Source organism: Nannobrachium achirus (assembly GCF_963921795.1).
Source record: "Nannobrachium achirus genome assembly, chromosome: 4".
Taxonomy (NCBI): domain Eukaryota; kingdom Metazoa; phylum Chordata; class Actinopteri; order Myctophiformes; family Myctophidae; genus Nannobrachium; species Nannobrachium achirus.
In genome coordinates, this window is record NC_137813.1 from 33,691,486 (window position 1) to 33,707,022 (window position 15,537).

General features: G+C 40.6%; 1 protein-coding gene across 1 annotated transcript; it reads left to right on the forward strand.

The window, feature by feature from the left end:
* The first annotated feature begins 257 nt into the window (after positions 1-257).
* st13 (ST13 Hsp70 interacting protein) lies at positions 258-13,685 on the forward strand. Its single transcript, XM_080722927.1, has 13 exons — positions 258-382; positions 1,259-1,402; positions 2,369-2,420; positions 2,622-2,709; positions 4,638-4,708; positions 4,907-4,973; positions 5,863-5,947; positions 6,171-6,281; positions 6,580-6,682; positions 10,555-10,671; positions 11,600-11,666; positions 12,210-12,382; positions 12,742-13,685. Exons 2-13 carry the CDS (start codon positions 1,293-1,295, stop codon positions 12,880-12,882), a joined length of 1,185 nt encoding a protein of 394 aa, XP_080579053.1. The 5' UTR covers positions 258-382; positions 1,259-1,292; the 3' UTR covers positions 12,883-13,685.
* Positions 13,686-15,537: the final 1,852 nt, after the last annotated feature.

The following is a 15,537-nucleotide window of genomic DNA, read 5'->3' on the forward strand; positions in this document are numbered from 1 at the left end:
TACAAGGTCAGTGAGCTTGTAGAGCTGCTATTATCAAACAATTCAGTACTTTTACTTTGGGTACTCAAAGTACATTTTAACAATACTTAGTACTAATAGTTGCACGTTTACTCACGTCAACTTTGTATTCTGGACTTTTACTTGTAAACAGAGTATTTCTACATTGCAGTATTGTTACTTTTACCTAAGCAAAATATCAAAGTACTTTCCCTCCACCACTGGTTTTGATCATTTCTGTCTGTAGCAACGCCTGAAAGAAAACATCTAAGCGACGCCTCCTCCATTGAAGAAGTGTTGTCTTCGTTGTGTGGGCAATTTATTCTGCTGCAGTTTCTTTATTGTCAACCACAGCTCGTCAAAGAGGATCTAACTCTCCCTACAGGTGGGTTGGTAGCCGTTGGATTCGCGGTGGTTTGTGGAAACCACGTCGAAACGCGTATAAACGTGATGTACAACATCGTGACGACGCGTTAATCATGAATGGTGATCCTCTTGCGCTGTTTGTATGTAATATTGGTGCATGGACATGCACACAGCGCGTGAGCGTCTTGCAGAATCATTCCAGAAGCTTCTGGTATGAAATCACCACGTCGTAATAATAACCTTTAATTAATCAAATCCACGCTGTGTTTATTTGTAAATGACTATTTCAAGCGGCTATTGCGGTTGTTTATAAAAAACTCTTGTTTCCTCCTGGCCCGTTTCGGAACGCATTTTTGTTGTATTTGGGACGACGTACCGTCATAATCATTCCAAATTCCGAAATGGGTTTCCTGTTTCCCTGAAATGGGAGTGGTAAAATATCAGTTTAACGCTAACGTTACGAGCAGCTACTATAACATCGTGTTTAATTGTCTCTGTCACTTGTCAGTGCAGTGGTGGAAAAAGGAATTCAAAATGTACTAGAGTAAAAGTACAAAAGTATTGCTATCAAAATGTACTTAAAGTAGACTACAGCAGAGCAGACTTTTATATATACTGTATATATTTTTGGCACTGTTATAATATAGTAATTATTATTATTATTTTCCTGAAAATATCTACTGCATAGTACTATGTTCTATTGGTCTGTCATTCAATGTTATATGAGATTCATCAACATTACCATATATTATATATTATATATAAATGATATAGTTGATTATTGAAAATGGGGGGTCCTCCCCTTTAAGTACAGTACTTGAGTAAATGTACTTGGTTACTTTACACCACTGGCTGCTTTAACATTGTGTTTAATTGTCTGTTGTTTCATGAGCAGCTCCAAGTGTTCCGGACGGACCCGAGGAGCCAACATGGACCCACGGAAAGTGACAGAGTTGAAGTCCTTCGTACAACTGTGTGAATCCAATCCTGCTGTATTGCACCAACCCGAGCTGGGATTCGTCAGGATATGGTTGGAGGGGTGTGTATGGCACGCACGGCCTGGTCTGCTTACAACACATGTTAGCAAGTCACCCATATATGATTACAAGAGGGGATTTATTTGACCGTTGACTGTTCAGTTTTGTCAGTAGTGGAACCAAGTGGAACAGTGTTAACGACTCTAGAGTGCAACCGTTTGGTCTGCACATGCACCCAAGATCTGTCCAGTCACTAGTGCTACTAGTGGATGTGTGGATGCACTTAAATTAAGCTGGTACCCTTACAGTATATGAAACAGTTTGGAAGCAGTGCAAACAACTAAAAGTTAGTTTGGAGCCCTGACTCGAGCAGCAGTGGTACTGTATAAATTATTACTCCTCTGCAGTTGTGGTACTACTGTATGGATTTTTACTTATTGCAGTAATAAGTCACTGTTTACCGATGGTATGGCGGTATCTCAAATTGAAATTAATGTAAATAAATGAAATCGCACCTGTGCGAAGTGAGCGGTGCAAACACGACACACGTACATATGTCCTTGTATGGGCCGTTCTGTCCGTGACGTCAGTTACTTTGTGTATGAGCACGGATCTCCATACATGAAGATCCGTACTAATACACAGATCAGACTGATACACACCAAGTGAAATGTAGGAGCGGTTTGCACCGCTCAAAAAAAAAAATAATAATCACGGTATAATTGGTTATGAACTCGACACTGCGGTATGCATTACACAACTGTGGTATTGCGGTTATTGCACCCAGTCCTATTAGGGCTGGTGCGGTAGTAGCGGTATGGATTTGTAGTTATCACGGTAATAAGTCACTGTTTACTGACGGTATGGCGGTATCGCAGTATCTCCCAAATTCTGGAAAATATGACATAAATTCTACATTTGTTGTTGTTCTATCAGAATTTTGAATTCAACTATGTAAGTCACAGGTTTTGGACTCCAAACTATTATGGATTGGCTTAATGAATTCTTTTTTATATCATTTGGTGCAGAATGGGTGCCAAAATTCCACCAGGACCTTCCAAGACTGGCGGTTCATGCAAGGTAAAAAACAATATAATATAACAAAATATAACAAAATAACAATACTCAGTACTGTATGGAAATATTGTATACACTATTTTATGTTGCTTACCTCTAAGAATGATAGGTATTTAGTGTCAACACTGACAGAATTGTTTTTAATTTTACAGACAAATCTCACTATTACGAACAATTGACAACTACACTGTTTGATGTTTTCAGGGTGGATGCCCATGTGGTCCTTCTCCCACCTTTACTCGAGCAGCTCCTGAGCCTCCTGTTCTCTCTGAGAGTGAAGAGAGTGATATAGGTTTGTCCATCCCACATACAGCACAGCATTACGTAGGGTTTGGGACAGATGGTTTCTTTCTGGGACCTAATTCAAGATCCACATATAATAGATCCATAAAGTCATTGGCTTCTAGTTAGAGGGCTGTAAAGTGGCACACTGTCTATATCTGACTCTTTCCAGTGCAATGTTTTGTCTGAGTTCATGCGGGCACAGAGGAAATCTCCTGTAAGTGCAGTTTCCCAAGTATTGAGAAATGTACCATAGATGTGACATCTCTGATCTGGGTGTGTCACTGTCAGCAATATTCCACTGTCAATGTGAAAGTTTGATTAATGAAAGGCATTTCTGACCTGCTAATGTGATTATGGTTTTATTATGTCCTTCCGTGCGTCACAGTGCGTGACCGTGACACCTCATCACAGCTCAGCAGGAGGATATAGCTGACCTGTTCTGACATTGCAATGATGTTACAGTCTCATGTGGTCTATGACGTCAAACATCTATGATGTCACAACGTCAGTCATATCAAATATGGCCACATTTTGGGCATATTTTGGCCAACTTAAACAACCAACTGCAAAGCAAATTAATTTCGTCCTTGTCCCTTTTATGCCCATATATGGAGTTTTTTGATTGATTGAGGAATTTATTAGAAGTTTGCAATAGAAAAAAGTACAGTTTCATGACAGTACAAATCACTGGTACAAGGTCAACTAAAAGGAGATCCTAGAAAGCCGAGGCTTATTTCCACAGGAACCACACTTTAAGTATCTCATATAACATTGAAAGACAGACGGATAGAACATAGTACTTTATCTAGGTTAATATCAGTTTCAAAAGCATAACATCAAAATACAAAGGCAGAAAAAAGAATAATAAAAAAAGGGGGGGGGGGCATGGGGGCTTAGTCTATTTACAAGTCACGGGTAGCAGCTGTCTGAAGGTGACTTTTCATACCAATTTTGAAGGAGGCTAGGGTTCCCCGAGGTCATCAATGAGTTAAGCCATTATCTGGGAAATGGGAATGCTCATATATGGACTTATTGTGTCATTCTCATGTGGTCTTGTCTATGTGTCCAGTGAGTCATCTCCATATTTTTGGCAAAATGTGGCCACATTTTGGCCAACTTTAACAACCAATCAGGTCTGTGCATTATTTTATTTTTTGGGGGGGGTCAAAGTTGATCCCATGCCAAAGCGTCAGCGCTCGCCCAGCAGTCTGCTGTCACCCAGGCGGATGCCTGCACTCGCCCATATGGGGGGCAGCCCTCTATTCAGAAACACCCCTACATTCAGAAATACCCCCACAGAGGTTAGGGTTTAGGTTAGGGTTAGGTGAAACCTCTATTTAGAATAATGGAAGTCAATCTTTTGAATAAAGGTGTTTCTGAATAGAGGTGTGTAACCGCCCATGTGCTTCTCGCCCTTAGGGCATCTTACTGGTAATATGTTGGCAAAACCAGCTTTGTGTTCATTTATCTGCTAAAAAAGTGACTTTGAGAGCTGTTTCACTGCGCAATGTAAGTCTATGTAGTTTTCAAATCAATGAAGCAACGGACCAAGATATCTCGCTGATTGGACTTGTTTCATCATGACAAGCTAACTACGCCACTCAAACTTCGACCAAATTGTCATTGCGCTTTAACTACGTCTTTTGTTTTGTTAAGTTGGCAACCCAAAATGGTAGTGTTAGCAGCGTGAGATCAGACTCAGGGCGACTGTTCTACAGTACACAATGGTAGTGAATATTGTATATAAATCAAATGAAACTCATTTCCGTGCGGACTGGCAAGTGTAACGTTATAGTCCTCAAACTAGAGGCTATTGACATTGCCTGCAAATTCTCTTGAAACCGCTAATTTAGATTGTAAAGCAGTGGTTATTAATCACAGAAGGTTGTATTCTTGTAGGCATTAAATCACAGGTTAAACTGTTTTCTTCTGTAGAGATCGACAATGAGGGGGTGATTGAACCAGATACAGATGAACCGCAGGAGATGGGAGACTTTGATCTGGAGGTGAAATAAGTTTTTTACATTTTGTTTAAAGATATCGCAATGTGATGTTTAATTTGAACCCATATCACCAAGCATGAATAACACCCAATTTAATAGAAAACATTTCCATGTCTACCAAAGATCCCAACATGTTATGCAAACTACTTGGGCTTTAAAATTCTCAGGCCAGACTTGACTGAACTTGACTGTGTCTTTCAGGTGACAGAGGAGATGATGGACCAGGCCAATGAGAAGAAGATGGAGGCCATTGACGCTTTAGGAGAGGGTGGGTTGAGAATTCCAATAAAAGTGAATGGCATTGCTATTTATGCAGTGTCCATGGTTGTTCCAGATTATCATAACTTCACTGTCAAGTATACATCTTGTATCTCCATATTTCAACGTGTTGTGTTTGTGAACTTGTAGATTGACAATTTTCACAATTTTAAATGTTTTTCTATTAACTCATTGAATGCCATTTCAAGATGGCCCCCAAGTACCAGACTGCCACTATCCTAGATTTCTAGTGCACGGATCAATTTTTAGTGCACGCCCATGCACCATATATGCATCATATGTGTAGTACTTTTTAACAGCTTTCAAACAAAAAAATCCGCTTGGAAATCCGTTCAGGCATTCATGAGATAGAAGCCTTCAAAGTCAGACAAAACAAACACTGCCACCTTCCAAATTTCTAGTGCACGGATCAATTTTTAGTGCACGGATCGTGCACGCCCATGCCTAGATCATGCACCATATGTGTAGTACTTTTTAACAGCTTTCAAACAAAAAAATCCGCTTGGAAATCCGTTCAGGCATTCATGAGATACAAGCCTTCAAAGTCAGACAAAACAGCCATTTTTGACATTTTGAAAGATGTGTTTGTTATGGGGCTAAACATGCAATTTCGCAATTGCGATCATGCCTAATACATTTGAGGCATTTTTAGAAAATTTTTTATAAAAAAAAATTTTGAAAAAAAAAAAATTTTTTTTTTTTTTTTTTCAAAATGGCTTCCAACTCGGGAAACTCGGGCTGTGGCAGCCTGGGAGTACTGTAATAACTCGTGAAACTCGTGCCTTGGCAGTCAATGAGTTAATTATAATAAGGAACTTTTTTTTTCTAATTAATTTTTCACCCAACGATAAGCTGTTTCATTTGTTGTTGTCAATTAGGTGATCTTCAGAAAGCCCTAGACCTTTTCACTGATGCTATCAAGCTGAACCCTTGTGTAGCCATTCTCTATGCCAAGAGGGCAAGGTGAGTTCCCGAAAGATCTAAATGTGGTGTTCAGCACTGGCTAGTGCTGGGTGATATTACCTTTTGCCTCAATTATGATCAAATATGTTTAAACCTTGTTTAAAAAAGATTAATAAGTTGTAAGTATGTTTTCTTCTGTGGTTGGCAACAGTATCTTTGTTACATTATCTGTCAAGGTTAGCACTGTGTGGTGAATGTAACAGACTTGTTGTCTTTATATCAGTGTCTACATCCGGATGGAGAAACCTAATGCAGCCAAGAGGGATTGCGACAGAGCAATCGACATTAACCCAGACTCTGCACAGCCTTACAAATGGCGGGGGAAAGCTAACAAGTATGTTTTCTCTTATTTATCAAAATGAATATCTACTGTCGGAAACTAAAGCAACCGCAACTCATAGCTCAAATACAAAAATATAAATGTGTAAATGGGTTAGGGTTAGCCATGGGTAAACCCAAATGAAGACAATGTTTTCAAATAGTGGTTTTAACGTTTAAATAAATTGTAAATGTTACAACCGATATGTATTATTTGCATATTTTTGCATCGGAGCCATGAGTGTGGCTCCAAAATGAAAATCTTGAGGAGAGATCAGTGTAGCTAATGGTGAGTGTGTCTTTGTAAACCCCAGGCTCCTCGGTAACTGGGAGGAGGCAGCCAAGGACTTGGCTACAGCATGTAAGCTGGACTATGATGATGATGCCAGCACTTTGTTGAAGGAAGTCCAACCTAAGGTACAGAACCTGATATCATTATGATATGCCATTATCGCCAAAGCATCATTATAAGGCACAGACGATTTGTTACTTTGTTACAGAACATAGTCAATTTAGATTTCTGATGTCCTTAACCCATTTACTGCCATAAAAAAACAGTGACTTCCGGGGTTGACTGCCGCGATTTTCGTACTTTTAAAGTGGGCACGTGCATGTCCATGATCCACGCGCACCTGTGGTCCGCTCGCGACCACAAAACATCCCAGTTTAATCCATGCTATGGTTGCTGCTCTAGCTGCAGTGTTGTGTAACAAGGAAGTGAACGCATGAGAGAGTGGCACAGAGGAACGTGTTGTCCCGCCCCCCAAAAAAGCGTATCCATTTCCGTTTCTGGCCCCAAACCGGAAGCCCTGTCTTTGGAGCACTTAGGAAAGGCCGATCGGCGATCCCATTTTTTATTTGTTTTATATAAATGAAATCAAATTAAATTCTCAGGTTTCTCGGGCATGGCAGCCTGGACCAACGGCTTTTTCTTGGGATTCTCAGGTTCCACTAACCTCATATTCAAGTCATAATGTTGTCATCTGGACTTAACCAACCAACTGTAGCCTAAAAAAAAGTCTTTGGTTTTTTCTTTTTTTTTAAGAATGGATGTAAGACCGTGCAGTTATTGCCTTGATGTGTAACATTAACTAGAAATACTGTTCCTTCGAAACAGTGTGGGCTCGATTCCAACCCAAAACAATAATAGTAAAAGTGTCAAGTTCCCAGGCAATGCTCTCTTTCATTTTACTGACGTAAAATGGTAATGCAAATACAATGTAGACAAGCAGTGTTATTACATGAACTTAAAGGACCAGGTCACCTTTGGGACAACCAGATCTTATTTTATTGTTGTGTGGGGACACGATCAACACAATGTTGAGTTATTTTTTGTGTTCAATCTGTGTTTTTAGATATTTTAGTATTTCAGTATGCTACAACTGGTCATATGATGCATTTTGCATCATATGATGCATGAGATGATGCAATATCATGCTACAAAGCATCATATGACCAGTTGTAGCATGCTGAAATAATAAAATATCTAAAAACACAGATTGAACACAAGAAATTACAGGATTGTGTTGATCGTGTCCCACACAACAATAAAATAAGATCTGGTTGTCCCAGAGGTGACCTGGTCCTTTAAAGGTATGGACAATTAAATCAAAATAAAATTAAAATATAATGTGGACGGGTAACCAACAACAAAAGTTCAAGACCAGTAGCATGTTGGGAACTGAAGTTATGGCTGTTTAAAGCCTGGGAAGAAAGATGGGGAACCTGTGTGTGTGTGTGTGTGTGTGTGTGTGTGTGTGTGTGTGTGTGTGTGTGTGTGTGTGTGTGTGTGTGTGTGTGTGTGTGTGTGTGTGTGTGTGTGTGTGTGTGTGTGTGTGTGTGTGTGTGTGTGTGTGTGTGTGTGTGTGTGTGTGTGTGTGTGTCCTAGGGGTCCCTGAACTACACTTTGCAAACCAGCAAACCACATCAAAGTAATAGTACGCAGATGGTCCTAATATTGACAAGCTTTTTAAAAACAGCAGATCTACAAGATCACAACATGTCGCAATGTCACATTGTAGATCAGCTTCTACGTGATTCATCTACCGTATGTTTTGTATTAATAATAAAATCTGCAAAGTAACAAGTAACTAAAGCTGCCAAATGCAATTGCAGTGGAGTATAAGTAACAAAAGTGTAAAGTAAAAGTTGGTATACAGTACGGGACATGCTGATCCAAATGCATATGGGATATACTAGGATTCAAATGCAGACAGGCTGAAATTCATGGCTTTTAAAGTGTTTGGGGTGTGGTTTTGCCAGGTGGGTCCACTTCGGTTGATCGTCTGATTTGGAAATGCATTGGTTGTGATATCTCCCTGACAACCAACAACAACCACACAGAGTGCCCCTGCGGGTTCTAGGATATATACTGTAAAGCCCATCGCCCGGGAACCTTATTCTTTTTAAGTTAAATTTCTAAAACACTACAAAACATGTGTCAAAGACAAATACAAGCAAACGTCTCCACAGTAACACAGTAACAGTTGTTTGTGTGTCAGTGTGTGTGTATGCGTGTGTGTGTGCGTGTGTGCGTGCGTGCGTGTTAATAATTATTATTATTATTAATAATAAAATCTGCTAAATAAAAAGTAACTGAAGCTGTCAAATGCTGTATTTATAGTAGAGTATAAGTAACAAAAATGGAAATTAGAGTAAAAGTACCTAAAAATTGTACTGTAGGTACAAGTACTTGTTTGTATATACTTGAGTAAATGTACTTGGTTACTTTGCAGCACCACTAGCCTTACATTAAGACGTCTCTGCCGAGACTTTCGCATTGTCACTGCAGGTCCGACTTATGTAAGGCTACATCACCACAGAACAGCCAATGACAGCCAAGCCTTTAATCACAGCTGTGTCAATCAGTAGAGTGGAGAGGGACATTTATTTATAGTTTTAACTATAACTATAGTTTTATACATCACACAGCTTAGACATTTGGATCAAATCAGACAGCAGACCTGTGTGAACGCATTGATATAAATAGCATATCTGAAGTGTGAATATTGCAGCCACAGCGACTTAATATAAACATGGGTCCCTTTCCTCTGTCTCACTCTCTCCCCACTCACTAAACCCATTGGAAATGCATTGGGTGCTTAAAGTTAAACATTTTTATTTTTTTATAATTAAACTACAAAACATTTCAAAACCAAAAGTACAAGCACACGTGTCCTCAGTAAGCTGAACACATAAAAATTTGAATGGTGTTGAAAGGTGTAAGCGTTTAAGAGATGTAGCGCGCCAAAGTTTTGAGGAGATACTGACTAGTATATAAATATAGAAATAAATAAATAATGAAGATAACATACGTGTGCTCGCCTTCCAGGCGAGCCCACAACAAGCGTCAGCTGGACACAGACACAGCACACCTCCTCTCTGCTTTGCATTGCTCTAAAAGTGACTGGAGTTAATACCACACGCCATACAGTTGGCATAATCTGTCCAGACAGAAAGACAGACAGACAGCTTGAACTTTATAGAACTCGTTCCTGATTGAGAACAACGCAAGTCAGGAACAATGCAAGTTGGGAATGCATGCCTTGCCTAGCTATGCAATATCTGTTGTACCTGTATGTCTGTGTCCCTTTTATTCCCATATCTGGAGATTTCTGTATCTGTACCTTTTTCACAAAAACATATTACTTAGTATTATAACCTTCATAAAGGGAAGACTAACAAATAAGTGCTGAATGCCCTATGTTTATTTGACTATTTGAAGATCTGGACCAGTGGATCCAATCCGGGTCTTCTTCTTCATAATACAAATAGCTAAAGCCTCTCCGACCTGCTTAGTGCTGAATGCAAGAGAATCCTCTAAAGATGCTTTTTATGAATTGGGACAGACATCCTTCGAGATGGTACATTGAACTTCAGATCGATTTCCAGGTCACGTTCAGCAAGAGAGAGGAGACGAGGAGGCACAAAATAGATTAATGAGACAATGCCCATGTTTCCATTTTTGACAGCCAAACTGCTTTTGAGACTCGAGGTGTCCATGAACTTTTTTGAATTTTAGTATTTCAGCATGTACTAGTGATGCGTTTTCCATGATGCAAAACGCATTACTAGTACATGCTGAAATACTAAAATATCTCAAAACACAGATTGAACACAAAAAATAACTCAGGATTGTGTTGATTGTCTCCCAAACAACAATAAAATAAGATTGGGTTGTCCCAGAGGTGAAATGGCCCTTTAAACACTAACCTCTGCCCCCTAGGCACTCAAGCTGAAAACTGAATTTCCCCTGCAGTACTAACCAGGTCTCCAATCCTGTCCTCTAGGCTAACAAAATCATCGAGCACAGGCGCAAGTATGCGCGCAAGAGGGAGGAGAAGGAGATCAAGGACAAGAAGGAGAGGATAAAGAAAGCCAGGGAAGAACATGAGCGGGCACAGAGGGTGAGATTTTGCTGTGTGTGCGCACGTTCGTGCATGCATGCAGAGATGGAACCGCTCTGTCACAAATAAACTCAGTAGTATTGTGGGGCTTTCCGGAAGGTACTGCTTGGTTTGTAAGATGTATAGCAATATACTGTATAAGGTGAGGGTTTTATATTATGCTTACATTTACCTGTGATGTCTGTCTATGTTCCAGGGTGTTCGGGCAAAAAGTACCCGGAGTGTCCGAGCACCTACTGTATATACAGAATGCAGTTCTGGACTGGACCATGAGATAGATTGGCATGGAGGGTTAATATGTGCATTGAATCTGTTAAAGATATTTATGTTGCTGTGTTATTGTTGAAAAGCAACACTTACTATTTGACTCTGTTGGTAGAATCTGTTACATAAGCTGAATACCACCATGCCACCCATATTTTTGGGCGCCAGCACCAACATACCCCTCCCCTATCCCCCATCTTCCACACCAAGCAGTTCCTATCTAAGACCCACCTCACCCTACTACTGCAGCGCCAGATCTGGTACAGAGAATGCCCGAGCGATTATTTGGGATGCGCAGAGAAGTTGAGAGGAGCGGAGAGGCGAGCAGGCACGGCCCCGTGAAATTCTGCACAAGTGCTCATTTGTGCACACGACCATGGGTGGCAAGAGCTGGATTGTGGCCGTCTTTGTAAATATCGCCCTGCGTTATTCGCGGAGCTATTGTGTTTGTGTCTCCAATGTGGCGCAATCCCTGCTGATCAAAGCGAGAACGCCCATGTCACTCGCTCCCGTCTGAAAGGCGCTTAAATGTATTTAGTTTTGGAAATGCAAGGCCTACGGTACTGGTGATTATTCTCCCCAACTAGCATCTTTTTAACACAGTAGGGTGCTACATGAATATTAAAACTGATATAAAAATATAACATATTTGTGTTGTTAACAGGAGGAAGAGGCTAGACAAGCTGCTGGTGGAGGAGCTGGTGGAGCTGGCGGCTTCCCAGGGTTCCCAGGTATAAAGACAAGTGTTAGCTTTTTGAGAGGTGGAACACCATCTCCTAAGCTTGACTGGTGACGGTGGTGCTGTTAAGCAGCCCATGCATGCGCACACACTCACACAGACACATACAGGGGGAGGGTAATCCCCCGCTCACTTCAAACTGGGTTTGCTTTTTTTTCACTTAGTTGAATATAGGACATTTTGTCTCCTAAATCACAGACCAATTATTGCCTGTGCTTCCCATGACAATTTGTATAAACTCTGTACTTGACTATGTAACATAAACCATTAGTCCTTTTTGAGCAGTGGTCACACCACTCCTAAGCGAGAGTTTGTGTGTGTGTGTAGGTTTGTTACTATGCGTGCGTGCGTGTATGTTTGTATGTAGCCTGTAATACTGCTGGTCACCACACACACACACACACACACACACACACACACACACACACACACGTGACCCTGAAATGAACTGCTACACACAGAGCCACGCACACACACATGCACCACGCTCACTTAAAACTTGGATTGATTTTTTAACATAACTCTGGTTCTATAGGCTTCCCAGGAGGCATGCCAGGTGGCATGCCAGGTGGAATGCCAGGAGGAATGCCAGGTGGCATGCCAGGCATGCCAGGAGGAATGCCAGGTGGTATGCCTGGTGGCATGCCGTTTGGCATGCCTGGAATTGGGGATCTCCTGAAGGACCCTGAAATCGTTAATGCCATAAAGGTATGTTATAAGTTCCTCCTCTGCCTTGCACCACTTTTCATCAGTGCATTTTTACACATCATTGCCATTTAGCTACCCAGTTCCTGATCCAAAAAAAGAATCAAAACAAAAATAAAAGTGTCACATTATTGATGGACAGATTTTATTTTTTATATTTTTATTTTTATAACTATTCTGTATTTTTATCTGTTAGATATCTATTGTTTTTATGTCTACAATATTCATATTTAAAAAATAATAATAATGTGAAATTATGGCAAAGCATGTCATACCCATTTGTAAATGTAACTTGCACCACACAAAGTTTCCATTGTTGCCTTTTATAAGTGATCTAATTTCTCTTGCACGTTAAACTCCAGGACCCAGAAGTGAATGCCGCTTTCCAGGATATGGCCCGGAACCCAGCCAACATTGCCAAGTACCAGGGCAACCCCAAGATCATGGCCCTCATCGCCAAGCTGGAGAGTGCCAGGTTTGGAGGAGCCCCACCACAACCCTAGAGTGTACGATGAGTAGGAGGAGGAAGAAAGGGTATAGGGGAATGGATAAATGCGGGGAGGACGACACACAGGAAAGGATTCATGTGGAGAGAAGGAGAAGAGTACGGAGTTCAAGTTTAAGTTCGGAGTAAAGTATAACTGTGAGAAGAGGGTGATGCAAGAGGTTAATGGATGTTTGTTTAGTGATGCTATTTGGCAAGCCACATTGCTTCTTAACAGTTATTCCACTGTGTATGGGTGAAATTGCGAGAGGGTGGATGGCTTAATGGGCATGAATAATATAATATTGGAGCTAAAGAAAGGCATGCAGTAAGCTTTTATACTACTCAAGGGAGGAAAGGTGGGGCAGGAGCAACGTTTAAATGATCTTAATTGGGGTCCAGCTTGTTAGCACTTAGCAAAAAATCTCATTAACCCAGTGATTAAACATGGGTACAAAATCCCCTCCTTCCCCCCTATTGCTTATCACACTGATCCCTCACCTGTCTAACAACAGGTTGATTTGATTATACTGTTTGTGACCTGAATTTGCTAACAGAGAACACTTGTTGAGCCACCAGCCCAAACATTTTACAGCCATTTCTTAACTGGCAATATGTCATCCATCTTTATCAGGATCAGAGAATTTACTATGTACAGTGGCTAGCACTTGTTTTTTCTTAGGCTGATTTAGTTTTTTGTATTTTGTTCCCCTCTCACCTTCGCTGTAAGATAACATGTTCCTTTGTCTATCTTCCAAATGCAAAAAAATGTTACTGTTCTTTTGAAAAATGACAATTCACATCAATAAATCAATAATTAAAATGTTATATTTTTTCTTTTTTTCTTCTTCTTCTTTCTTCCTTCTTATTCATGAAACAAACATTGTCAATTAAATCTTTGGCAATATTATGCTTTATTTCAGAGGTCAGAGCGGAATCTGAGGGCAGATAGGTGATACAAAATGGGTTTGTCCTACTGTAGGACCCATGACCTTTGACAGAAAGCTTTGACACTGTTGGGCCTTTTCCACCAAAAGAACCTTGGTTCCAGAACCAGTGCCGGTTCAGCTTTCTTGGAACCTTGGTTCGTTCTTGCGAACCGGCTTGCGTTTCCACCAGATTGAACCAGAGGACCCAAGGATTTTGTGGTTACCGTTCGGAACCAACTTTTACGGTTCGGAACCAACTCCAGTTCTCGGTGGAAAAGCACACCTCTGGTTCATCCCATAGGCGGGAGAAAAAAACAGAACCGGTTCTTCGCCGGTGGAAAAGGCCCCTGTGTGAAACACCAGTTTTCATGGTACAACGTACAGATTTAAGGCACCCAGTACCAGAGTCTGCAAAGCACATACAAAACATCAGTGAACCTCCATGTTTGACTGTTGACAGCATTTTCTTTGAAGGCTTTGTTTTTACTTTACTTTACTCTAAATATAGTTCATGTAATTTACAGTAAAGCTCTAATTTGATCTCATCAGTCCACAGGGCAAGGATTTTTACTTTTGCCCCCGATCTCAAGACATTTGATTTTCTACGTCAAAAAAGGTGCCAATAATATTCTTGCAGACATTTTTGACTTGTGTGGAATAAGCTAGTATTCAGTTTTACCCAGCTTTTGTTTTGTTCCTCTGCAAACCAAAGAAATGCATAGGCCTATGTATGTGGATACCAAAAGATGTTTTAATTTCATGCTGAAACGAACTGTGTTGTTGGCCAGCTTGGTCAGTCTGGTTTAAGTCCACATTCGATACAACTTTTCTCACTGACCCCAACAGACTGCCACTGGCATGCAGTGCAGAAATATCCCTTTTGTTTACATTTTCAAGTAGTAGTGAAAATAGCTAGCCTGACACTCAGCCTGAATTGACATTTCGTTTCGCTTCATTATTCAAAGAGGTGTGGCTAGCGATTCAGGGTCTGGAACTAGGCTAGAAAATAGCCACTCTACAAGCTAAAACGCATCGCAATGCATTTAGCTTGTATATGTGATGCGTTTTGAGCTTGTAGATCGTCTGTTTTCACTAGTTTCGGTCATGGGGTGATTAAATCTCTTTCAAGTCTGGGAATTACTGCAGTAGATGCCTCTTTTAAGTCAAATCTGGAAAAGTTGCTCAACACAGACCATCAAGAGACATTCCTCAGGCTCTCAATTCAGTCAGTTTGAGTTTAAACCGTTAAACTGTATATATTAACGACTTTAATATCCTGTGAAATCCAGATTGGAATGTCCAAATAGGCCTGCTGCTAATCCTGTAGGTTATTTATCCTTTTAGTATGGGCTATATCCCATATACGAGTAATCTGTCGCTTGCACTTAAGTATAAACCAGGCAGTGTCTGAGGCATAGCCCTAGAGGTGAGTAAGCCATTGGCCACCTACAATAATCCTCCCAGGCCATTTATCTTTCTGCCACAGGATTATCACCAACACGTGACTGAGTCAAAGCAGCCCATATTGCTCACACCAAACAAACTCCTGTCAAAGAACAGACAGCATGGCTGTATTAAGAAAGGTGGCACAGAAAAACAAATTAGTTATCCTGTGTGCATGAATATTGAAGTGTAATAGAGGTGCAGTAAAATCTACAAGCTCAAAGCACTGAGTTTGCAGATCTGCTATTTTCGTGATACTATTGTATAACAAAGGGTGATAAATCAATTCAACACAGACATCA

Excerpts from the sequence above, each read along its gene's own strand:
- st13 (XM_080722927.1), top strand. The coding sequence starts at position 1,293 with ATGGACCCACGGAAAGTGACAGAGTTGAAGTCCTTCGTACAACTGTGT. Across the intron at positions 2,421-2,621 it reads AGACTGGCGGTTCATGCAAG|GGTGGATGCCCATGTGGTCC; the intron begins GTAAAAAACAAT and ends TGATGTTTTCAG. Across the intron at positions 5,948-6,170 it reads CTCTATGCCAAGAGGGCAAG|TGTCTACATCCGGATGGAGA; the intron begins GTGAGTTCCCGA and ends TCTTTATATCAG.